This window comes from Mesoplodon mirus (assembly GCF_964341445.2).
Source record: "Mesoplodon mirus genome assembly, chromosome: 19".
NCBI classification, from domain to species: domain Eukaryota; kingdom Metazoa; phylum Chordata; class Mammalia; order Artiodactyla; family Ziphiidae; genus Mesoplodon; species Mesoplodon mirus.
Window position 1 is genome coordinate 47,143,308 of NC_138995.1, and position 26,875 is coordinate 47,170,182.

Consider the following 26,875-nt stretch of genomic DNA (forward strand, 5'->3'; position numbering starts at 1 on the left):
TCATTGGCCCTCCACTGCACACCCTGGTTCCAATTAGTCTCAAATGCTACTTGTTCTCTGATCACAGTCTCACCTCCATCTCTTCCTTCCATTTCATATCATTCCAGTCTGAACCTTTGCAATAATAATACTTGTTATTGTTTCCTATACATATCATTGTTTCCTATACATTACGTCCTTTACATTTTTCAGTAGCCCTGCAAGATAGGTATCACTATCCCCATTTTACAGATGAAGTAGCAGAGGCACAGAGAGGTTAAGTACCTTGCCCCAGATCACATAGCCAGTGAGTGCTAATAGGTTTTGAAGCTAAGGGTGAGACCCAGTCCACAGCCTGGATTCTTAGAGCCTCTCTGGAGTCAACTCCCAGGTCCCTAACTGGACACCGTGTTTATTCTCTCTCCCAAGCCCCCAGCTCTCAATCAAATTGCTGCGATTCCCCAAAATGGCTTTCAAGTAGCTCCTCAAATAAAGCCCAGATCTGAGAGCACGTCTGCTGAATGAAATCACTTCTTCATTCAATCAACGAGTGTTTACTGAGTGTAACTGCATTCGGGGTCCTATTCTAGGCCAGGGGGAATATTGATGCACAAAACTGCCAAGCTCCCTGGACTCTTGGAGCTCATTCTCTGCCAGGGTAGACAGTTGCTGAGGCAGGGATTACACACATAATTAATGACTGCAGAGCCAAGTCCACAAAGATGTGTGAAACAAGATAAGCAGAGCCCCTAACACAGAGCCCTACACCACGAGGGCCCCCAGTCGATGCTTGCTGCCTGTCTCTGCTCAGCCAGCCTCAGCCTCAGTGTGCCTTTCAGGGCAAAGCTCTCCCTACTCCCCAGTCCAAGCCCTCCATGCCAGGCAGAAGCATCTTCACAATCCAGACAAATGCCTTGTGTTCACTCTTACCGCACACTTCCATTCATGTTGGTCCATATTCTTCCACATACCAAGCTGATTTATTCAAGACCTTAGCTCAGGCTTCTCCCCTCCCATCAGCTGGGCACAGGGTTCTCCCTCCATGGGGCCCAGAGGTGTGAGCTGAGGGAGAGGTGCTAGTGCAAGAGGGGTAGATGACATGGGAGCCTGGCCACCTGCTCATGAAGCTCACATGTGCCCTGTAGCAGCCCCACGCATGCCTGATTCCGGATATACCACTTCCATCTCACAATAGACCTCAGCTGGATCCTCCCAATCTTATGTCTTGCTGGAGCCAGTGAAGACTCGTTTCGGCCTCATGGCCAGAAAAGGCATGACAATTACAGTACGGACAAACTCTGGATGCCATATGCATTTTCCCTTCCCTTTCTCACTCATGTCTCTTTCTCAATGAAAGAAACACCCCCAGAAGATCAAACAATGTTCCTCATGCCTGGTCTTCCATAGCATATGAAGAGCTCAGACTGGAGGACCTTAGAAGGTAGTCTACTTACTGTCTGTGGTTATCCATTTACTGATGTCTTAAGGAAGAGAGAGGTGGAACTCCCAGCCGGCTGATGATGATGCTAGCAGCTTCTCCTAGTCTATCACCTCAAGAGGAGCTGTCAAAATAACAAACGACACATTTGGAGGTCACAGGATTACCCTTTAGCCAGGCCCTCTTGGTTTGATTAGCAGTTACTTTTCCTCTTAGTGTTTTTCTTCATCTTCTCCTTCTTCTTTTCATTTTCTTCCTCTGCCCCTCTCATCAATAAAGGTCACTGCGTTAAGGAAACCGTTTCTGTGAGAAGAATTTAACGGCACCCTATTAGAATCACACTGTCTTGTTCAGAAGCAGGTGGTATTACCTGTCAACAGGATTTTGGACATAGCAAATAGCTGCCACCCAACTCAGCTGAGGCTCCTGGGCAGATAAAGTGGCCCAAGGAGACAGCCCTCTGGCGGCCTCAGAATCTCATTTTCATTCCCCTGGTAGAAAAGAGACTGACTTTATTGACAAAGACGACTGAAAATTGCTTGAGAGCTCCAATAACCAGCCTGCGTTGAAGCAGAGAGACAGTCTGGCGGAGACCAGCTCCCTGCTCCCCCATGCAGCTCTGCCCAGCCCTGAGTCTGTGGCACATGCAGACCAGACTGAAGGGAGCCTGCTGACACCCTCACGAGCAGCCCCACTCCACCTCCACACCCAGCCTTCTGGTGCCTTTCCTGGACCCCAACCATAAATCAACATGAATTCAGGACAGCTCTGCCAGAAAGCAAACTCTTAGACTGATTCAGGGACCCCGGGGTCAGGCCTGGGTTAGCTGGAGAAGGCAAATGTCCTGCTTCCCACTGGAGTGTTCTGTGGCTTGACTGCACATCCCAGGTAGGCCACTAGATGTCACCACCATTGATTCTTGTCCTTACTCCCAGGTGCTGGTATAAGACAGAGTCCAGGGACCAAGGGAACTCTACAGAATTCCATCACCGCCAGGACTGCAGGGCTGCTTTAGGTCCTCTGACAGTCTGAGCTCCTCGTGGGCCTCTCCTCAACCACCTAGTGGTTCAGACCCAAAACAGCTGAGCTGAAAGTTAAGCAAACCGCAACTCTGAGAATAGACCCCCCCTGCTCTTTCTCCAATTCTTCCTGGTCACTATCAGTTGTGTATCCTTCTAGTTTATTCTGGCCTCAATAAGAAACAAATTAATATGTGTGCCTCGTAGTATCAGAGATGTTAGATGTCAGTGTGCTGCTGAAATGATGTAGGTCTGTGGCTTTTAGCAGAGAATGAATGGCAGATGGATAATTTATGATGATTCTTGAGACCTGAACTATAATTATGAAGTATTTCTAGGTGTACATTCAGATGCAAAGTGTAAGGAACCTCGCACTAATATTAATTTATTACTGACAGCAGTATATATAATAATATATCATGTCTTTTAATCTTACATTCCTTCTAACTTACATCAAGCAATCTTTTCATTCATTAATAAAATCAAACCTTTCCATTATTCTTAATGATGAAGTCCCATTTTGAACCCAGAGGACTCCTATAATTAAACTCTGTACTTCCATGTACCAGACATTTGAAGCTAAAAAAAGAGGAAAAACAGAACTTCTTGTCTTACAGCCAGGATGAAAACATCAGAAAGATGCAGCCTACCTGCCCACAGTCCCACAGGAGCTAAATAGAAAGTCAGGAAAAATTTCTGTGTTTATCTTCTCCACTCACACCACCACATCCCTTTCTTTTCCCCTTTTAGTCCCCTGCCTTCTCTGATCCTTCCACAATCTTTCCTTTCTTGTGTTTTTTTTTTAATTGAAGTATAGTTGATTTACAACGTCATGTTAGTCTCAGGTGTACAGCAGAGTGATTCAGTTATACATATATACATACATATATTCTTTTTCAGATTTTTTTCCCTTATAAGTTATTACAAAATATTGAGTATAGTTTGCTGTGTATACAGTAGGTCCTTGATGGTTATCTACTTTATATATATTAGTAAGTATATGTTAATCCCATCCTCCTGATTTATCTCTCCCCTCCCCCACCTTCTTCTTTGGGAATTATAAGTTTGTTTTCTATGTCTGTGGGTGTATTAATCTTTCCTTCTTTGAGGCAGTGTATCCAAAGAATATTTTTTAAAGGTCACGATAAAAATTACAACTAAAAGAAATGCAGGCTAACATGTCTCCTCCAATTCTCTGTGCTGTGCCAAAAACGTACATGATTAATCCCTTCAAAAGAAATCTAACTTAATCCTATTACACCAAAGACGAGGTGTCCTTCATGAGTATCATGTCCGGGAACAAGTTGGTCTTCTCCACAAGTTTCAACTGGTTAATGTCTCATTCAGTTTATAACCAGTCACTGCCTTGGCAACTTATTCACTGCACTGTACTGAACGTTCCCCAAATTTAAACAGTGCTCTGGTTTAAGTTGTCAAGCGCACACCATGTATTATCAGGCAACCTGGTCACTTTAGAAGATACAGACCCGTGACACTTGTAGAAGTGAAACCTTTAAGCTCATCAGCTAATTAGTGATCCCAAAGTAGAATAATGAGATGTGTGGAGATAAGGATTCAGTTATCTGGGTCACCTCTCATCTGGAGACAAAATCTGATTCCGATGAGTAGGTACTAGATAACTGAGTAAGCAAGTTTCCTATCTATAACACTAAACCTTAATATGATTGGTTAATTAAATCATGACAAATGATATTCTGTGGCAAGTGGAAGGTGCTTAAAAGAGATTCAGTGAGATATCCACAAGTTCAGTGGAACTATACCTGAATGTCTTTGTATTCCCCTGACCTAAAAACGTTTACCTCAATTTTCTGGAGACCTTCTGTGTAGGAAAGAGAAATACTGAAGCTTTGCTCCACTGGCTTTTTGAAGTTGCCTAGGTTTTTCTATTGGATTCTGGCTCTTATATCTTCTCTGTCTTCAGGTTTTTGTATTGGATTCTGTGTCTTATACCTTCTCTGTCTTCAGGAATGAAGGTCTTAATTCTTTTATTAACATTCCTATCTGCCTGTAATGGTTTCTTCTTATTGATTCTGTCTCTTCCAGTTACTTCAGTGTAGGGAAGAGGAGTGTCAGTCAGCAGTGGTTATGTCGTGGTGTGGTAACAAACAGCTCCAAAACCTCAGTGAGGTTTATATATATTCATTGTGGGTCAGCTAGGGGCTCAGCTCATCACCACCACTCTAAAATGTGGGCTGACAGGGTGGCCACCATTTCAAACATTGTTGGTTATCAAGCCAGCAGGGAAAGGGCACTCTGGAGGGAGCTGCCCTGGCAAATAACCGTTCCAGGATGGAAGCGGCACCCCTCACTTCTGCACACAATTCATTAGCCAACACCAGTCAGAGGCCACACCTCTAGGCCAGGAAGAGGGCCAGGAAGTTTTGTCTAACCTTGTGCTGGAAGAGGTACATTGCAAAATAGCTGGTGAATATTAGAAAAGACAACCACAGGAAGTTCAGAAAGAGATATACTTAACCTCTCACTTGTTTTGGAATTCCCTTATTTTCCCTAGATTATAGTTTCTCCACTTTGTTTTTGCACTCTGCTCTGGTAAAATAATTCTCTGATTCCTGTTCTGTCAACTTTCATATTCATGGACATTACAGTTAAGACAGTACTAAAGAAAAGCCTCTCTTCAGACAGTTATAAACAAGGATTGTTTGTGTCAGTAGCTCAAGAAGCAAAAAGAAATTTGCACATTAATGGTTTGTTCGCACATTCTTCCCTTTATGTATTTCTGGTTTTCCTCAGTTTTTTTTCCTTCCACCCTTCCATGCTAGTCTCCTGCTCAGTCTCTTTTATTGAAAAAAATTACTCAACCCTTTATTTTTCCTTCTTCTTAGCTATTTGGTCCAAATGGCAAAGAATTCTGTGGAATAGCAGAATTCTAAATTTGCTGGTTTCCCAACCCCCCAAATTCAGGTGAATTTGTATTCTGAGATATTTACTGTATCTCAGGAATTACTGACGTCTCTGAACAATGACAAGGTTTTGTTGGATCTTTCTCCCACTTGATAATTGAGAGTCCAGCCTGCTGCAAAGGTCTCTAAGTACATCTGGAAGTCCCCAAGAGATACAGGCATAACTCATTTTATTGTGCTTCATTTTTTTCTTTTTAATGAGCTTTGCAGATATTGCAATTTCTGCAAATTGAAGGTTTGTGACAACCCTGCATCAAGCCAGTCTATCAGTGCCATTTTTTTTCAACAGCATTTGCTCATTTCATGTCTCTGCATCCCATTTTGGTAGTTCTCAAAATATTTCAAACCTTTTCATTATTATTATGTTTGTTATAGTGACCTATGACCTTTGATGTTATTATTGCAAAAAGATTATGAATGTGAAGGCTCAGATGATGGTTAGCATGTTTTAGCAATGAAGTATTTTTTAATTAAGGCATGTATGCTGTTTTTTAGACATAATGCTATTACACACTTAAGAGATTACAGTAGGGTGTAAACAAAACTTTTATATGCACTGGGCAACCAATTGATGTCAAATTCATGCGACTCGCTTTATGGCAGAGGTCGTGGTCGAGAACCAAATCCACAATCTCTCCCAGGTATGCCTGTATCTCACTGAACAAGCCCATTACTATGACTGGAATCTTCAGTTTTACTCCCTTCCTACTGTTCACGGCCCACCTGCTCAGTCTGGATCCAAGCACCCTGCTGTGTAGTTCCCAATACACCAAACCTGTCCAGCATTCCTGAAGTTGGGTGGAACGTTTAACTAACATTGCATTTTACTCCGTCAGCAGAGGAATGGAAACAGGACTGCTTATAAAGCTGGCATGTATGTCATAAAACAGATCCAAATGACCAACACCATGGTGCCCGCAGAGGACTGAGGTTGTGCTACCAGGTGAAGCAAGCTACCAAGTCCGGTCCTCCAACTCTCAGGATGAGTTCTTGCCCTCAAAATCCTCAATCTCTCCAGCAAATAGATTTCCCAGGGCCAGCTCTGCCCCTCACCAGGCACACTTGAAGTCCAGCCCTGAACCTAGGTAGCACCTCTACATTTTAGCCAAGAATACCACAAAAAAGTATAGCCCAACCAAAAGCTGTAACAAATTCAGAAGCATAGGGCTGTAAAGAATGTCAACGCCCACTGCTGAGAGCCAATGAGGGAAAGGAAACCTAGCCCACAGCAGGTTTGGGCGACGTGGGGAGACTCCAAAGTGAGCACTCACTGACTTCTAGACCCAACGACCACTCAGAAGGCCACGCTTGGGCCGTGGGAGCCCGACAGCCCGCGCCGTAACCCCACCCAGGAGCCGGGGATTGCAGTGAGAGGACAGGGTATCCTCTTTGCGCCCGCCCAGCCCGGCGCCCCGGGATGCCCATGGGCGGGGCCTGAGCATCGCCCCCGCCCCCTCCGCCCGCCACTCGGGTCACCTGACCTACCCGCGGCTCACGTGATCCGTCCCCAACGCCGCCATTTTGGAGCTCCGGATGAGGAGGGGAAAAGCGAGGGGGAAAGAGGGAAAAGAGCAGGGAGAGAGGTGGGCGAGGACGAGGGGCGAGGGCACGGCCGGGCTCCTGGCCGGCCAAAGGAGGCTCGCGGAAGCAGCAGCCGCCGCCCGACCGCAGGTACCGCGCCCCGGGGCCGCCCCTCCGCCCGCTGTTAGCGCCGCCGCCGGCCATGTGCGTCCTCCCCTCAGGCCTCTACCGGCGCCGGCTTCCTCCTCAGCCGGCAGACACCCGCCCGATGCTGGCCACATGCCCCAAGTTCCGTGTCCCTTTTCAGTCCTCTGTGCCGCCCACAGCAAGGCCTGTGGAGACTCCGGGCTTGCCCTGCACCTGGGGGTGGGGGGGAACCTGCCGCTGCCCGCGTACTCTCACCAGCCTGGCCCGCAGGCAGGCCCGCCGGGTATCGCTTCCCTCCCCTTTGCACGTGTGAAACCGCTTAGGCCTGTTGGGATGGAGCGAACAACGGTGTCCTCACCGCGTCTGTTGATTATTTTTCTCAACCCGCATCTCCCAAGCCACTGCTTGGTGTAGGAAAAGCTAGTACATAGACGCCGTTCTGGTGTTCTGCACGTATTTCGAACCTTCTCCATGAAGTGGTCTCCCCAGAGATCACTGAGATCATGGGGAAAGCTCCCACCGTGTAAGACCTGGGGGCATCCGTAGTGAATGGCTTGTGTGTGGAAGGCCTGGATGATTAATTAGGCAGAGGCCACCATCCCACCCCGTAGGCGCTCTTTTTAGTACTGCAGTGGGCTGTAATTTGCTGTCAGTCCGCATCTCTCCTGTCCGGCAATTACTGGATTTATCAGTAATTGAATTTGTTCTTTGAGTTTGTACTTTCTGCAGTACTCTGCTCTGATTCAGTGTATGGGTTGCATTACTGATTAAAAGAGAAAGCCTGGCCCTTCATTTCTTTACTTCACTAACTCGTTTAAAATTAATTTCAGGGGAAAGCCAAATACGTGCTTTCTGCCCTGGCAGTAAACTATTTACTTAACCATAATCGATAAAGTTGCATTCTAGGTGAAATGAATACCATTCTTTGATCTTTTAGATTCATTCTAGGTAGTATAAGAAACAGTAGCAAAGAAATGCAGGACCAGGGCAGGAAGGTGCCTTAGAAGATACATAGGTCAGTCCGCTGTGTTTTATCTTTCATGATGCCGTTCAGGTGTAGAACTGCTGGAAGTTTGCAGTCACCCTTTAGATTGTAGTTTTGGTTAAGATTAAAATGGCAATATACAATTTATTGTTTCTTATTTATTAGAAAGTGTTATCAGTAAAACCAATAGTATTTTGAGTTAATTAGATAAATTCTGAGCTAAAACATAAAATACACAATTATTGGAGAAGTTTCCAGAGCTGCTTTTTCTAACTGGTGCAAAATCCTGAAATCTGCTTGTTAGGTAAATGATGTAAATTTGCGTCACGTAATGGGTTGCGTGGACGTTCCTCTGAATTTCTTTTTGACATGCAATATTGGGCAATTTTTCACTGCCAAAAAAAAAAAATCATTACTTTGTTTCACCAAGAAAGAGAAATGTTTGATACTATATACTTTGTCGTTCTTGGCCACAGCTGGATTTTGAAGATCGATCCAGGGGACTGTATTAATTTCAGGAATTGATTTGAAAGACACAGGCTCTGCCACTTAACAGCCATGTAACCTTGGGTAAGTCACTTAAACTGCACTGAATGTTTCCTTATTTGTAGAACTGTGTAACACCCACCTAGCCTGTCGCAAAGACTTAATGAAGCTCAAACATACATGTTTGATACTGCCTAGCTGTAAGGGGCTGTTGCTCTTTTCATTATTTATACTTTATACATTTTTTTGTTCACACTGAGAATTAAGCGGAAAATTGGTGTATTGAGAAAGGATGGATTTAGAATCAGATAGGCCTGGATTCCAGTTCTTAAACTAGCTATTACTTTGCATCTGTGAACCTCAGATTCCTTATCTGCAAATAAAGAGGCCAGTATTACCAGGAATTTCATGAATAATACACAGAATCTACACTGGCACTACTCTCTGGTCTGTGAGCACCTCAAGGGCAAGGGTTCCCTCTTACTTATTTTGGTAGTCTCCCGCACATTGCTTGGCACATTATAGGTGCTCAGCAAATGTTAAATCTGAATATTGGTTAACATTAGTTAGACCTTATGTCTTAATTGCAGCTGCGAAATTCAAATATTCTCTCAGGCTAGATGCCAGCTAAGAAATTTTATACTATGAAATTCATATACTTTGATATTTGCACTTGGTTTTTTCTTGGTGGGCAATTAATAATTAAGTAAATTATAGCTAACGTTAGTAAGGTAAATCTATAACGTGTAAGCAGTTTCAAGGTAACTTTTTATAGACAGCTTATAGGACAGGAACATGAAAGTTCATCCAGCACAACTCTTGTTTTACATCTGTAGAATGTAAAACGCTCAGAAACAGTGACTTGCCTAAGGTCACACAGCTGAGGTTCCTCTAGGAGTGGGACCCATGAGCTATGTCCCCTGCCTTCTTTTGGCTGGAACAAAATGAATATTTTATATTTTACAATTACGATAATATGGAAGAACGAGGAATTGGCCATTACTTCTATAACACAATGTTTTTCTATTCGGAAAGAACAAATTCTTCGTCTGGAAGAAAAGGTTCTTTGTATCACATACTGAACTGTCTTTGTACGTTCACAGAAAATTACGGCCTTTCTCTAGTTCTACCCAAGCCCCCATGAATTGTTCAGCTTGATTTTACGTATGATAACCATACTGCTATAACTGAAAGGAACTGATTAGGTGTACAAATAAACCAAATAGCAAACTGTAAGGAAATAAAGACAACTGAAATAATTTGGCTCTATTTTTGGGAGAGACATTAATTATAAGCTTTTGCCTATGGGATTCCGTTGTTTAGGGAAGACTTGAGACTCAGTGGAGAAGGCTGTAGAACTTTTCTGGCTTGGGATACAACTTTTATTTATTTATTCATTTATTTATTTATTTATTTCTAACAATTTGATCTATTTGGTCGAATGTTATGTCTAAAGATTCCAAACGAGAAAACCCGTGTTTTGCTAATGCCTATAGTCTTTCCTCATCCTAGTAAACCTTATTGTTCAGCGATACTGATCTTTTCACTATTCCCTAGATAGTGTGCTTACTCTCGCTTCTGAAAATCTAATGTTATGGCTGCTTTCTTGTCAGCAAATTCCAAGAAAGCAAAATGGCACACTCAGATTAGGATAATTCAGGGAGGATGTATTTACAAAGATACTTATAAAGGCGTAGGACCTGTGTAGGCAAACCACAGGAATAATTCTGTCATCTGGAGCTGGCAGCATCAGGAGAAGGGAGGGTCCTGTAGAATAGCCTGCCTGGAGAGAATGGCCTTTTGTTGAGGAACACAGCCACTTCAAGGTGACCTAGAGGGAGGAAACCAGGGAAATGAATGTCTTGATCTCTCTTTGTTGCCTTCTTATCTCCTGTCATGGCTCCCCATTGGCATAACTCAACCAGAGGGCATGGGAGCCTAATGATGTAATCCCTCCTGGGACAGAGAGCAGAGTGGAAAAGAGGAGACAGCCCAGAGGGGCAAATGGGTGACGTCCAGCATGCTCTTCTTTTGGAATACGGTGTGCATCTTACCTCTTCAAGAAGCCTTTTCTTCCCTCCCTAGACCAAAATGAGCTCTTCAGTCTCTGTTAGGATTTGGTCATTGGATGTTGCCTTCTGATTATTTCACCTTGTGTACTGCTGGGTTATTTTAAAGCTGTTAATTCTTTTTAACTTCTAAATATATTAGTCTTATCCACTTAACTCAGTTTTAAACTCTGTGAGTACTATAAATTTTAAATTTTTTCCATTCTTCTTGGTACTTGGCTTGGTGCCTTGTACATAATGTTGTTTTTTTAAATAAATTTGTTTGTTTGTTTATTTTTGGCTGCGTTGGTTCTTCATTGATGCACGGGGGCATTCTCTAGTTGCAGCGAGCGGGGGCCACTCTTCATTGCGGTGCACAGACTTCTCATTGCGGTGGCTTCTCTTGTTGTGGAGCGTGGGCTCTAGGCGCGCGGGCTTCAGTAGTTGTGGCATGCAGACTCAGCAGTTGTGGCTCGTGGGCTCTAGAGCACGGGCTCAGTAGCTGTGGTGCGCGGGCTTAGTTGCTGAGCAAGCATGTGGGATCTTCCCGGATCAGGGTTCAAACCCGTGTCCCCTGCATTGGCAGGCAGATTCTTAACCACTGTGCCACAAACGAAGTCCTTTAACTTTTTATTTTTAAAAATTTTAAACATTTACACAAGTAGAAAGAATAATATAATGAACTCCTAGATACTCAATGATTCCAGCTAGAAAATTTGCCATTCTTACTTTATATCCTCAACCTCTCCACTCGCCCCCACTCCCCCTTGGTAATTTTTTTTTTTTTTTAAGTTTCATTCACCTTAATTTCTTCTTGGAGGTCATGGATAGTATGCGGATTATCATAATCCAGGTTGTTGGCAATCTTGAGCCACTAGGATTGAATCTGTACTCCTTATTTTTATCTCTTTTATTATTCAAATTTTACTTCACAACATGTAATCCCATATGTATTCAACACACACACACATATACGCACACGCACATTGGTGGCCTAAGTGAAATTTTGGTGAAAATTTTGAGTTGGCCAAGATTTAACTTAACTTCCTCTCTGTGTATACTTTATTATGAGCTGTTTATCTAACCTTTTTTAAACAAAGCCTTTTGTTTTAATGAGACTTGTGCATCGACTTTGCCGTGTGGACCCAAAATGGTTTTTCAGGTGTTTCTTGATGTATTTTATGTTGTCATATCTGTTTTATGTGTGCCATTTCTGTACTTATTCCCAAATGTATGCAGCCTCTAAAATGAGATACTTACATAAATGTTCAGGGAAAATTGGAGCATCTGCTGCAAATTTCCATTAGCTCTTAATGCCTGAGCAGACACAGCTTTAAATTCTGAATGTTTTGTCAGGTGCTTTTGTATTAGTCTTTTTTCTTGAGATAAGATGAACTCCTCCTCTTCTTCATTTTGCTTTCTTTTTAAGGTACACACTGAAATATCCACAGGGAGGAAGTTGGCACTGCTCCGTCTCCCTCCTATTATGTCATTAAATAGAAGAAGGATAATGAGCCACCTTTGTAACCCTGTGGGTGTGCAAAGTCTGTTGAGCAAATATTCACTGGTTAACCTCCAGGTTATCAGTCAGCCTACGTGGATGATGTCACATTTCATGGGAAGGAGACCTTCCATCTATAGTAGCGCACCAAATCTTATGTAAGAAATTAAATGTTCAAGGATTCCTATTAGCTATTATTTAAGAAATTTGCATTTAACAATTGAATTGAAAGAAATAAAGCCTTAAGTGAATGACCCTAGAGGGAAGTCAGTAATCACAAGAAGAGCCAAAGCTTCCCTTGGCCTAAAAATGTGGAATTCTCGGGCAATAAGGTGACTTATGAAGTCACAAAGGGTTTTTCTAAAGAAACAAATTGTTTCCCCCACTGGTCCCTTCTTTAGTGACTTAAGGTTGAGTGTAGAGATTTTAAAACATTTCTGTTCTTCCTATTTGAGAAGGATGTAAAGGAGCTAGTCTTTTGAGAGGTAATGTCCTCAGGTTGTTTAGGGGAGACAGTGGCTAAAGGGCCACTGGCCTTGGGGAGCTGGCATAGCTGTCATTGTTTGTAATGGCTGTGGAATGCATTCCCTGCTGGGAGTGCAGCTACAAGTGGAAGAGAAAAAAGCTGATCGCACAGAGCAGAGTATCAGGACAGAGGGAAGAAGTAGTACTAAAGAAGCTGTGAGTAATATGTTTACCTTTTTGCATGACATGGATCTGGGTATAGAAAAGTTAATGTGCCACAAAGAGTAGAAAATAAGAGAGGAAAAACCTTAACTGCTGTCAGTTGATGTGGGAGAACTGGGCCTGCAGCTGGTCAGAGCACTGGTGAGGTCTTGCAGGAGTTTAGATATGATCTTGGCAGTGGCTAAAGGGCCCCTGTATGTTGATTCAGCCATTTGAGGGAAGAGGAGCCATGATTCGCCTCCTGAAGAGAATTCAGAGCCTGTGACTGAGGTTTAAGAATAGTATGATCTTTGGTCCATAGCTAGTGCCACTAGAAATTTTGCTGGCATTTATTGAATGTTGTGAGTAAGATTCCAGAATGCACCTAAAATGTGGAAAAACAAAACTTGTTGCTGGAAAAAAGCCTAAACTTAAAAACGTGATCCAAGTCAACAAATTAATCTCACTTTAAGCCAAAGGAAATGTTTGAAATGAAAGTACTGCCAGGAAGTAGAGTATTCAAGATTTAGGCTGAAAGGTAAGCCTGTTATGTTAATGACTTCCTCGGCGATAGCACATTACTAGAACCTACAGATAACCTGTAGGAAATGACTTTTTTAAGGCCTCTGTGCTTTTTTATACGTAAACACGACTAGGATATCAATATTTTCCTTCTCCAATGCCCCTTTCCCTTTCAGAAAAAAAAATGTATGTGTATGAGTAATAGTTGACCCACTAATATGACCTCCAGAAAAAACCACAGCATAGTTTGTGGTTTATCTTCAGGAAAATAAATCAAAGGAAGTAAAAAAAAAAAAGGAACTGGATCATTGCTTTTATTTAGTTTCATTTGCATAATACTTCTCAAAATACACTGTGCCCTTTACAATAGATTACATGCCCATATTTTCACAATTCCAAAGATCTAGGGAGAAAAAACAAAAACAAAAACATGCTTTTAGTAATAAAACCACAATTATATTTGGTGTAAGAAGTTGTCTCCCAAGAATTGTATCAATCATGTGTTGGCTTTACAGAATAGTATTTCATAATAACTTGAGGTGGTTCCACATGCCCTGGGAATGGCTGTATTCCTTTGATAATGGAATAGCAGTCTTTTTTTTTTTTTTCTGGCATTGTGCAAAAGAGAAGGAGTACTGATTAGGTCCAGCTAGATGTCTAGGGGAAAGAAAGTGAAGAAAAAAGGAGATGTAGATTGTTAAAGGCATTTCCAAAGAAAGAAATGAAGGATGGAAACATCTCAATCACCAGTCTTGATAGGGGACAGCATTCCAAAGAAAACTTGTAAGCAATTTAAGTCTCTGTTGAGGATAGCCAGGTATATTGATATGGAACTCCCAGGTTAGAAAATACTTAGATTAGCTTAAATCAAAGAGTAGTTTAGATTTCCTGAATTATATGCCTGTAATGATCCTGTAACCTGGTGATTCTTTCTGTCATATATTCTCCTTTTTAGATATGGAAGAAAGCAGCAGTGTCGCCATGTTGGTGCCAGGTATCAGGAAACAGGAAGCTATGTTGACTGCCAAAACTGTCATCAGTTCATCACTGGAAGTTGATGAAAAAGGAAAAGCTAAAACAGATCCATTAATCCATGTTATTCAGAAGTTAAGCAAGATAGTGGAACATGAAAAGTCACAAAAGTGTCTTTTAATTGGCAAAAAACGGTCACGTTCAAGTGCTGCAACACACTCTCTTGAAAGTCAAGAATCTTGTGAGATACCAGCTAAAGTAACCCAGTCACCTGCTGCTGATAATAGAAGGGCTGAGATGTCACAAATACATTTTACCCCTGACTCTCTTGCCCAGAACGACGGGAAGGCTATGTCTTACCAGTGTAGCCTTTGTAAGTTTCTGTCATCATCTTTTTCTGTGTTAAAAGATCATATCAAGCAGCACGGTCAGCAGAATGAAGTGATACTAATGTGCGCAGAGTGCCATATTACATCTAAAAGCCAAGAGGAGCTTGAAGCTCACGTGGTGAATGACCACGAAAACGATGCCAACAGTCACACTCAATCCAAAGCCCAGCAGTGCGTAAGCCCCACCAGCTCTTTGTGTCAGAGGACCTCTGGAAGAATTAATGAAACCATTCCTGACATCCCAGTAAGTGTGGATGGCCCACAGACTCATACCATCCAAACGGCATCTGTGGCAGAAATGGGTAGGAGGAAGTGGTATGCCTATGAACAGTATGGCATGTATCGATGCTTGTTTTGTAGTTACACTTGTGGCCAGCAGAGAATGTTGAAAACACATGCTTGGAAACATGCTGGGGAGGTTGATTGCTCCTATCCAATCTTTGAAAATGAAAATGAGCCCCTGGGTTTGCTGGATTCTTCAGTGGCCGCTGCACCTGGTGGGGTCCACGCAGTAGTCATTGCAATTGGAGACAATGAACTGAGTATCCACAACGGGCCATCAGTACAAGTGCAGATTTGCAGCTCAGAACCATTATCATCTTCGTCTCCTTTAGAACAGAGTGTGGAAGGGGCTGTTCATCTAAGTCAGTCAGTTACCCTTGACCCTAATGAGGAAGAAATGCTGGAGGTGATTTCGGATGCAGAGGAGAACCTGGTTGCTGATAGCCTACTTTCATCGGCACAGAAAATCATTAGCAGTAGCCCAAATAAAAAAGGTCATGTTAATGTGATAGTGGAGCGTCTTCCAAGTGCTGAAGAGACTCTTTCGCAGAAACATTTCCTCATGAATGCTGAAATTGAAGAGGGGAAAAACCTGAGCCAGACAGAAGCCAAGATTGGATGTGAAGGAAGGGATGAAGTCTATCATGCTGATAAATGCACTGTCGATATTGGGGGGCTGATCATAGGCTGGAGCAACGCAGAGAAGAAAGACAGTGAGTTAATAAGTAAAGGACTGGCTACTGATGAGAATGCCCCACCAGGCCGAAGAAGGACAAATTCTGAGTCTCTCAGACTACACTCATTAGCTGCAGAAGCCCTGGTCACCATGCCTATAAGAGCTGCAGAGCTAACACGAGCCAACCTTGGGCACTACGGGAATATAAAGCTTTTAGATCCAGACACTGGACAAAGGCAAGTAGATGGTACGTTGGCAGCATATTCTAAAATGATGTCACCACTTAAAAACTCTTCAGAGGGATTGACCGGTTTCAACCAAAGCAGCTCTACCTTGGTAGCACTCCCAGAGGGTAGGCAGGAATTGTCAGATGGGCAAGTTAAGACAGGCATCAGCATGTCCTTACTCACCGTGATTGAAAAATTAAGGGAAAGGACAGACCAAAATGCTTCCGATGATGACATTTTGAAAGAACTGCAGGATAATGCCCAGTGCCAACCCAGCAGTGATGCAAGTTTGTCAGGAAGCAACGTCGTGGAGTACATCCCAAACGCTGACCGGCCCTACCGCTGCCGCCTGTGTCACTACACCAGCGGTAACAAGGGCTACATCAAGCAGCACTTGCGAGTCCATCGACAGAGACAGCCCTATCAGTGTCCTATCTGTGAGCACATAGCTGACAACAGCAAAGACCTGGAGAGCCACATGATCAACCACTGTAAAACAAGGATATACCAGTGCAAGCAGTGTGAAGAATCCTTCCATTATAAGGTAAGCATTGGTTCATGAAATCATTCGGAGAACCTTAGAATTTTAGAGCATGGAGGGAGCTTTGTAGATACAGTCCACCCACCTCATTTTATAGGTAAGGAAACTGAGCCCCAGAAAATTTGGTAATCTGCCCGTGGGATCCCAACTGATTAGTATTAAAGTTGGGACTGAAGTCTGGGTCGTCTGGTGTAGGAGTTTTTCCCCCTGCCTGCCACCTCCTTAACAGGCCCTGTGTTTATTGGTTTAATGTTTCCACGTGTATATCTTTTTTAAAGTGTGTTGATTTTAAAGTGCAAGGGAATTACAGTGGAGGAACATTGTACACACATTTGACTTACACAGGTTTAACCCTATGTGATTGATGTATCTATTTTTCATCTTACGTGGCCCCAAAATGCAAGTCATTCACTTCATCTGCTACACAACCAACCGACAGTGATTTATATCCTACCACAAGCAAAAATGGACTGTATGGGACTTAATGAAAGACAGCACAGTGGAAATAGAGCCATGTATGTTATATTTTATGGGAAGTTTACAGTACTTTCAAGGATTACTTTGACCGTGATTTTCATTTTAAGTGCTACCTAAAACCAACGACCAGTATGAAAATACTGTTTTGTAAAGGCAACTTGTGTTCATTGAATCATTGGTTTAGAACTTTTCTTCAATATGCCAGTTGACTGTTTGTGGGGGGGGGGGGAAGCGTATTGTAAAGGGCTAACTGGGATGTCAACTTTTTTCTCAGATTAGCCAGAGTTGGGGTCCAGCTGGTAGTAAACAGTTAAGCAGGAATTAAAAAGCCTTTGAGTCTGAGATTCACCACCTCTTGGATTGCTCTCATGCAATTCTGAAATGGCCTCTGGCCACTGGACAAGTAGCCGTTCAGATGGGCTGCAAAGGCAAGTTCCAGGAGCTGCTTTTGCTGCTGCACTCTTGATTCATGGGGGTGGGTGTAAGGAGGGAGATGTCCTTGGAGTCGCAGTTCCAACTAAGTCTCTTTTACAAATTTAGTTGATATTTAAAGGCAGAAATCAGCTGAAGTGCAGAAGTTAACTGAATGGATTTATTTTTGTGAAAGTACTGAGTTATTCTGAACACTCTGTTCTTTCCCCTGGGCTCACCAGTGTTTCAGGAGGCATACACATGCCGTGCATAAGCACTGCCTAAGACAGTGGTGGCTTCCTTTCAGAGAATGTGAAAAGAGGAACTGCCTTTTTGATAAGATTGTGTTTTCCTCAGTGTATTTCTTTCCATAAGCTGTCAAATGTTTCAAGTAATCTTAACATGTTTGATTTTTAAATATTGGTAGTGTGTTCTAGGTACTAGGCCACGAAAGCAGTTTAACTCCTTCTACAGCCTCCTAGTAACTGTGTAAGTATGTTTATTGAAAATTACATATTAATTTCTCTCAATTTTTTAGAGTCAACTAAGGAACCATGAGAGAGAGCAACACAGTCTTCCAGATACCTTGTCAATAGCAACTTCTAATGAGTCAAGAATTTCCAGTGATAAAACTGATGGAAAATGTGTTCAGGAAGGTATCTGCATTTTTTTGTATAGACGATATTGATTATCATATGAAGTCAAAAATGCCCTTCGTTGTCATGTGGGCTATTTTCAGGACTAAAGCTCCATCTATTCGCCTCTGTTTTTAAACTGTGTGAGTGAATCTTATCTCTGAGTACTAAATGAAGTACTATATTAGTAAGTACTCAGCCTCAGCTGTATAGGTAGATACACTCTGCAATGTATGCTGTCCTATAAGAGCCAAGTACAGCAGAAACGCTGAGATGACATGCCAGCAAGCCAGGGAAGCTGCAGCATGGAAAGAAAGCCTCCTTTCCTCTCTCAATACCAGTTGACCCACTGAGAACGTAGCTTTTGCAGATGGTAGGCCCCCACCTCAATCTTTAACTGAGGCTTCCTGCTGTGATCTTATTCTTATCCAAGTGCAACTGCCAGATTTCATCTTCATTGTTTAAAAAAACAACACAGGCTGTTTTTATATACTGGTTAGGTACCAGTCGGCCGAGTTTCTGCTAATAGGAATATTAGAATCAAAAGATTTAATCAGAGTTCCCTGAAAAGGCGGATGCCACATCCAGAGAATTAAAGTGTAATAAGCTGTGCTTCCTTGCATCAGCTCACTTAAATTGATATACTTTAAACGTCTCAAGTGTAGTACATAGTGTTTATGGGAAGTAAAATATACTGGAGTGACTTTCCTTTTTAGATTTCCTAAGAATTAAAGTTAGGAACAACTGCAGAGTAAAGTGTTTTACCATAATGTTTCAATAAATTATACCCCAGAAAGCAAAACTGATTCTAGAAAGTTTCTGAAAGAACTGATTTTGATAGCACTGCAGCACCAAAGTTCCCTTGTCAAACAGATGTCATCCCTGTAGAACTGTCCAAAACACAAGGAGTTTATGACATAGCATCTGTTCCTGCCATAGATGGCCGAGTTAAACTGTTGTGTTCCCCTTTTACAAAACAGCCCTAAATGCCTCCTTTTATCTTAATTCATGATGTTTCCATATCCCCTTTAAAGGAGACATTAAAACATTTGATATCTTTGGGCCATAAATCCCTAATGAAGGAATAAAGTAAGTACTACTCACTCAGTGGCACCACCTGTGGTTACTACCAGCGGTAGAATATGTCTTTTCTAGCACCATCTCTAAAAACAATAATTTAAAACTGGCCAAATGGGTTAACAAATTAAAACGCACAATTTGAATTAAAAATATTGAAATGTCAGCTCAAAATTAAAATAACCAATTTGAGCTTCATGGCATTAGCATCTATCCACCACATTCCATTTTGCAGCCTCTCTTTGTGGCGCATGCTCTGTTTCTTAAGGCTACACGTATGGATTTTAAATTGCTTGCCATGCCTCTCCTCCCCACCCTCACATCCCCACTTGGCTCTATTTGCTGTTCTCTGTCGTGGTAGTGTAACAATTCAGACGGCTGATAACCTCCTGCGTACTTACATCTATACTGATACTTTATTGATTCGCTATTAGATCTCTCAAAATCTAGTTTTCAGGCCAAAGAACAAGTTTTTAGCTCACAAAGAAGAAAAAAATAATTCATGTTTATCAAAACTTTTTTAACCCTTTAATAGACTAATTAAGCAAGAGGGGAGATGCATGCTTCTGTGGCTCCCAGTCTTCATCCATCACAATAGCACAGATAACTTGTGGCACGTTTTTGACTCAGAGATCCAATGTACCTCAGGCATTTGTTCTGCCAGAAGGCGTGGAGTGCCCATCTTGAGCTGGATACTGTGCTAGGTGCTTGGAGTGCGGTGGAGGTGTCACTGCCTTCGAGGTACCCAGCCCAGTGAGGAACACAAAACTGTACTGACAGGTATGTCAGCAAACACCACAGGTGCTCTGAGAGCTCTGGGCAAAGCACTTTCATATGATGTTTCTTCACGAAATTTAATTAAATTGTTCTTTATTGTAAATCTATAATTTGCCAAGTCCTGGGGATTCTGTGTAAGCAAAACAGGCAGATCCCTACCCTCAGGGAGTCTCCAGCTAGTGATGGGTCAGACTTGACACAGACATGCAGGTAACATACAGACTGAGGTGAAGGAGGAGTACAGCATGCTCCTGGGCTTACCACACCATGCTGGGAGGTTCCAGTATTTCCATTTTGTAGATGAATAAACTGAGTCCTCAAGAGGTGAAATAATTTGCCCATGATCACATTGGTACTAAGTGGCAGAGCAGAGACTAAACCCAAGTTTTTGAAATTTAACTCCAATATTCTTTCTATTGGAAACAGTTGCTTGAAGTAGCACAGGCTCTCATTCTGAGCTATATTAAGTTTTTCCATCTGTCATTTTTATTAGTTGTCATTGATCTGTAATATTTCCCACACAAAACCATTATCCAATATTTCACACTTCATGTTTTCAGAGTTTTTTTTTTTTTAACTGTATCTAGAGCAGTGCCACTTATCAAGTCCAGGTTTTTAACCTACCAATTAAGAGCAATACTTAGATTATAATTATGATTAGTGTGTGTATTAATGTTACAGATTTATACCAGGAAATCAGGACATTTTGTTCTGCCTGGCAAAAGTAGTTATTAGCAAAAGAAATTTTCAGTTTTAGAAAGCTTACATTTAACCTAAGGATTTTCTTCGTTAACATTTCCACGTGGGTTTTCTTTTGTTATCACCAATTTTACTTCCATGCAGTGTGTGCTAGTGTTCTACCTAAGCTTTCTTCCTGTCGTGCCTTGTTCTTCAGCTTCTATGCTTGCTTTGCTTCTGAATATAAAGCAGTCAGGCTATGAATAGGCTGTGGACTTTGTGCTGACAGAAGCGTAAATAAATCACTGAATATCTTCAGGAACAGTTTCCTATGATCACCTCATTCTGCTTGTACTGCCTCAAGCTTACCCTGATTGGAATTCCCCAGCCCTGTTGTTGCAGAGTGAGTTTAGTGACAAGGCCTGTTCCCATGGATCCATGTTTCCTGGATTTCGGAGAGCTGCATATTCATGTTAGTCCTTGTAAGCTGTCAGTTTACTAGGTATAATTATACTACATTAAATAGCACTTAATACTTTGCCATTGCTTTCCCTTCTGTTGTTGCTTTGATAGCTGACAGTTATAAACAAAGGAAACCTACAGAGTGAAAAAGCTTTGGGCTTTTTATATTGAGTTTGTTAGATATGCTTTGTAGCCATACTTTATAATGTTGTATTGTAGTATTAAATTACAGCTTGTTGGCAAATCAATGTTTCCTTAAGACAATATATCCAATATTGATTAGACTAACACCTTTCAAATTAACAGTGTATCTCTGGTTAATTCACCTGCTACACAATCAGCAGGGCAGCTGGCATCAGGTTCATTATATTTTAGAATTTTTTACAAGGTTATGTAGAAGCTAACCCAATGTATCTATGTTTACAGATCAGATGATATTCACTTTATATCCACTGATAGTGCAGATGTAGGAGAACCTGTAAAGCTACATTCAAACTTGTTAACTTTATTAAACAGTGAGAAAGCCTTCATTGAAATGTTAGTACTGTGTGGTATAAATACTCGTTTACAATGGAATGTAAATGCTGTCATTTTAATCTAATCAAAGCACATCACTAAAACTATGAAATACTTTGTCCAGGGAATAAGTCTTCGGTCCAGAAACAGTATAGATGTGATGTATGTGATTATACAAGTACAACGTACGTTGGTGTCAGAAACCACAGACGAATCCATAACTCTGATAAGCCTTATAGGTAAGTGTGATGATCCTAGAGTTTTAATACTTAAGTTACAATACTCTATAGTAAAGAAAAAAGTAGAAGTAATTAAAAATTCATAGCAGTTGTTTAAACATAGGTTAAGCACAAAGAAACCTTCACCTCCTGGTTTCATGAGTATTGCTTACTTTGTTAAAGAATGTGAATTTTAAGCTTGAGTCTTAGAATGATAGGCTTATTTTTTTTTTTTTTTTTTTTTGCGGTACACGGGCCTCTCACTGTTGTGGCCTCTCCCGTTGTGGAGCGCAGGCTCAGCGGCCATGGCTCACGGGCCCCGTTGCTCCGCGGCATGTGGGATCTTCCCGGACCGGGGCACGAACCCGTATCCCCTGCATCGGCAGGCGGGCTCTCAACCACTGCGCCACCAGGGAAGCCCCCTAGGCTTATTTTTGACTAGATTTTGTCTAGTTGCAATATAAGAAGATGTCTATATCCGTCAGTTTCATGTGGGTATAAACTATCATAGCAGTTTTCAGTGCTTAGAGCACATTTCAATAATTTGGCAGTTAAGTACTCAATATTCCAGCAAAAGATTCTTAAAACTTAAAAGCAATAAAATTCCCTGTGAAAGATTCTGTTTTTGAAAATAAATCTATCATGTGTAGAGTAAGGTGATTTAATTTAATTTTGTCACTTGATTTTTTTACAAAAGCCAATTCTAATATGTATTCAGAAAATATAGGCACTCTCAGTTGATCAAGATAGGCTGATAAATAGAAATAATTACTTCTTAAATAAACTTTGCCCCTTGCGAATAAACTGCTTGTTGTTTAAGTATAGTAAAGATGAAGATATTTTTGCATAGTTTGTCCAGCTGTCACAGAGCAATTTGTTCTACTTGCAGCTGTGAGGGAACATCAAGCTTCCACTCAGAGTTAAACCAGTCACCATAACCAATAGTGAGTGCTAGGCAGTGGCATGAGCTCTTTTAACCCCTTAACAAAACTTGATTCGTGTTTTAACACTCTCCCCAGGTTTTACAGGTATGACACAGGTCCCTGTGGGAAAGTTACTGTATTAATATCTAAATGAAAACCTGACAGACTGTGCCTTAAAATGCCATTGTTTGATCCCATAGTGTGGCTCTCTCTCTCTCTCTCTATATATATATATATATGTATATGGTTTTAAATATTTAATACACTTAATTCGCTAACCAGCAAACTTATATATAATCACTTTGCAGGCAGTGTATCTCTTTGCAAAAAGTTTTGTAGCTCCATGGAAGCTGTTTGATGTTGTGTCATTGTCTCTATTTTTATTTCAAATATTTTTAAAACTGGGATTGCTAAGAAAGATTTTTTCCCCTGAGTATAATTAAGGCCATTAACCATTATTAACAATAGCTCAATGCCATACATTGTAGATGAAGCGTGCTTGGTAGTATTTAACATGTATCATTTATCATTTACACTAGGAAATATTTAGGAGAGCGTGATGGAAATGGAGGACACTAGTTCATCTGATATGAGGAGAAAGCCTTATCTTTATATTTCAGGTGTCTGTTCTTAAATTTAATGACATACCATGTAATCCAGGCAAGAATATGATAACATTCTCTGGGTCTAGAACTAGACGGTTCGTTGAAATTCACTGAGAAATATTTATTGAGCAAATATTATGTTCCAGGGGCTGTGTTAGACTCTTAGACTGTGGTCACAATAAAAAGGTATCATCCCATCCTGATGGTGGCCCAGATTTCACAGAGGACAAAAAGAAAAAAGAAAAAAGGTATCATCCCTGCCATCTTGAAGCTTTAGACAATGAACAAGTAAACTCTCAAATATACAATTATGATAGATTTATGAAAGAGGTTAATGATTGATTCTGGTTCTGTAGAAGAGGGTTTCACATCCACCTGAATAGACTAGTCTTAAGCTAAAAGACTCATTTTGATAGCTTTTGCTATTTTAGGGATTATGTTTTCTCATGTCCTTAAAATATTCACACTCATAGGATTGGTTGCAAGTTGTCCTAGGGACTTCCTTCCAGTGGGCAACATCCTGTGAGAATCTTCTTCCTGTAACATCAGAGAAGTCTCAGTATGTTATTTTCCAAATTTATTCACACTGTCTCACTGGGTTTGGCCTGAGTGCCTTAGAAAAAATGTTGTCATACCAACCCCTCCATGTAATTACTACCTTTCACGTAAGACTTATTTTCCAACTTTCGAATCTTGTGACTCTTCTTTTAACCTTCTTTAAGTACCTTAAGTACTTATCCTTCTTTGTCTTAGTGGGATTTGCCGTCTACAGAGCATTATGGATTAACATGTTCTATTCCAGTATGTTTCTGGGACTTTCTCTTCATTGTCACATACTGTTTGCCTTAAGCTTAGTTAGCTAGGAAGCACAGCCTTCTTGATATCTAATTTAATCACAGTCGTTTTTCTGGCTTATTTCATTTGTGCTTCACTCAGTTCTGCTGCTTAGTACACTTATGGTCAGAGTTGAGACTTGTTTTCTCAGGGTGCCTACCCTGCATTTCTGATTCCCTACTTTTTGTAAAGAAACATGCTCACAAGTAGCAGTGATAAATTTCTTATAGAGTGAGAGTGCTTCACTACACCACATGTAGTCTTTGCATGAGGGCAGAACAGGTTGATTGTGTGTGTTTAATGTGCCTGTTACGTGCCTGTTTCTGCAGTATTGATAACTATTCTTTTCTCTTGCCTTTGCTTTTATGTTGCCATACTGGTCCTTCCCTGAGACCATTCGTGTGATCTGGGCAGTATAGCTTCATGTATCAGAGCCCTGGCTCTGGGAGCACATAGTCCTGGGACTGAATCTGAGCTCTCTGACTTACGGCATTTGTGCCCTTGGGCAAACTGTCTCACTTCTCTATGCTTGGCCTTGTCATTTCTAAAATGAGGATAATTAAGACACCTGCTTTACAGGACTGTTGTAAGGACTAAATTAAATACCATATGTAAGATCCTGGCACATAATAAGCACCCCATAAATGGTAGCTGTCTAATAGTTATTGGGCCCAGTTTTTATCCTTATCCCTTCTCACTGATTCATTGTCTAACCATACACACAAAAAAACGTTGACCTCTCATCATTTGGGAAACAGAGTAATTCTGTTCGTGGACAGGAAGCTTATTAGTTTTTTTTGTTTTTTTTTTAACAAGAGAGATGCTGTACCCAGGCAGAAATACTGTCACAGCTGAGGTCCCCATTCTGTGTTGACTGCCTTGGAGGCGACTCAGCGTCTTGGGGAGCACTCGTGCTCTAGTCTCAGGCCTGGACCATACACCACCTCTGCCCAACCGGGTGACCCTGGGGATGTTATCCTAAGCTAACCCTCCTTTCCCATATGAACCTGGTGAGATTACTGCCCAGCTCATAAATTTTGGGGAGGATTGAATGAGATTATATGTATTAAGCACCGAGCATGTTACTTGGAGCATTGAAGGGCCTGGTTCCTTTCTTCTGCTCATGAAGTCATGAGGTTATCTCAGAAACCCTGTCCTCATTGCAGAAGGAAGAGAGCTGTTTTTCATTCCCATGTTAGGACAGGGAAAGATGAAAAAAGCATCATCCCATCCCAGTCCTACCAAATGCAGCAGACTTTGTTTTTCAGTGCTTTATTAAGAAACATTCTGAGTAAACCACATACCAGTTATTGTTATACTTGATATTTATAACACTGACCCCAAAAGTTACTAAAGGGTCCATTCAGAATTTTCAAGTATTGGATTGTCTTCGGTTTAGTTTAATATTGCAGTACCAGAGTTCCCCCGGCTTTCCTTCCCCCAATACCACCTTTGTGAATGACTGGCTAGAGATAGAAGATGGGACAACAAAACGTTTTCCTCAGGTTCCCAAGTTTCCTCCTGACTATGTGGCATTGAACCCATTTTCCCTTAGAAATATAATTGTATTGGTACTTAGGTACCAAAACTACATGGCAAAGCAGAGGGTAGGAGGGACAACATGACAGAGGGAAGTACATGGTCTTTGGACTGAAGTACTCAGCACACTACCTGGCACATAGTAGGTACTCAGTAAATGACTGGTAATTATCTGTATACCTCAGTTTTTTTAATCTATAAAATGGCTCTGGTTCTATAAGTTTATTATATTTTGAAAATAAATATGTAGTAATATTCTTCCTTAAGTAGAAGAACTACCCAGATATATATGTTGATTTTTTAATACAAATCCTATTTTAATACCCAGTCCAGAAATACCCAATATTTCCTTAAATGTTTCAAAAGTATCCTTTTAGAGTTATTTTGTTTATATTAGGAGGTCTAAACATTGCATTTGATTGATAAGTCTCTGTCTCTCTTTAAAATTTTGAAATAGACTTTATAACTTAACGGCAGTATATGTCATGAAAATTGCGTAAGTTAAAGGCATACAGCTTGATGAATGGTCACAAAGTAAACCCATCCTTGTAACTCCTCAGACCAAGAAATAAACCATTGCCAGTTCCTCAGCAGCACCCTCTTCTTGGCCCTTCCACTCACTAACTTCCCCCTATTCCCCACCAGGTAATAATCACCATCTTGACTTCTAACATCATAAATTAGTTTTGCCTGTTTGTGAACTTAATATAAATGAAACCATACAGTACATATTCTTTTATGTCTACCTTCTTTATTTTATGAATTTATTTTATTTTTGGCTACATTGGGTCTTCATTGATGCGTGCAGGCTCTCTCTAGTTGTGATGAGCAGGGGCTACTCATTGCGGTGGCTTCTCTCGTGGCAGAGCATGGGCTCTAGGCAAGTGGGCTTCAGTAGTTGCAGCTCACGGGCTTCAGTAGTTGCGGCATGTGGGCTCAGTAGTTGTAGCGCATGGGCTTAGTTGCTCCGTGACATGTGGGATCTTCCCGGACCAGGGATTGAACCCGTGTCCCCTGCATTGGCAGGTGGATTCTTAACCACTGCTCTACCAGGCAAGTCCCTATTTCTAGCTTCTTTCACTCAACATCATCGTGTGTAATTCAGTGTAGAACTAATGCATTCCTTTTTATTACTGTATAGTATTCCATTGTGAGCTTATACCACAATTTATTTTTTTATTGTACTACTGATGGATATTTGGATTATTGCCAGATGTTCCACCATTGTGAATAACACCATTTGGAATATTCTTTTACATATGTTTTGGTGCATATATGAAATGGTTCCTTTTCCATTGGTTTATAGCTAGGAGTGTAATATGTGGGTAATAGGGTGTGCTATGTTCAGGTTTGGTGGATATTGTCAACAGTTATCCAAAATG

General features: G+C 41.3%; 1 protein-coding gene across 5 annotated transcripts in view; it reads left to right on the forward strand.

Moving 5' to 3' along the window:
- Nucleotides 1–6,918: 6,918 nt before the first annotated feature.
- The window catches only part of ZNF507 (zinc finger protein 507), a 46,935-nt gene continuing 26,978 nt past the window's right edge, over nt 6,919–26,875 (forward strand). Inside the window, exons 1-6 of one of the 5 annotated variants that reach the window (XM_082607588.1) lie at nt 6,919–7,049; nt 8,508–8,601; nt 14,210–16,344; nt 17,768–17,885; nt 21,499–21,613; nt 23,267–23,368. In XM_082607588.1, coding sequence (XP_082463714.1) covers nt 14,212–16,344; nt 17,768–17,885; nt 21,499–21,613; nt 23,267–23,368 — 2,468 coding nt within the window. In that variant the 5' untranslated portion in view covers nt 6,919–7,049; nt 8,508–8,601; nt 14,210–14,211. Of the gene's footprint in view, nt 7,050–8,507; nt 8,602–12,097; nt 12,225–12,278; nt 12,748–14,209; nt 16,345–17,767; nt 17,886–21,498; nt 21,614–23,266; nt 23,369–26,875 lie in introns of those variants that run through there. The other 4 variants (XM_082607591.1, XM_082607589.1, XM_082607590.1 and 1 more) reach the window with 4 other exon arrangements.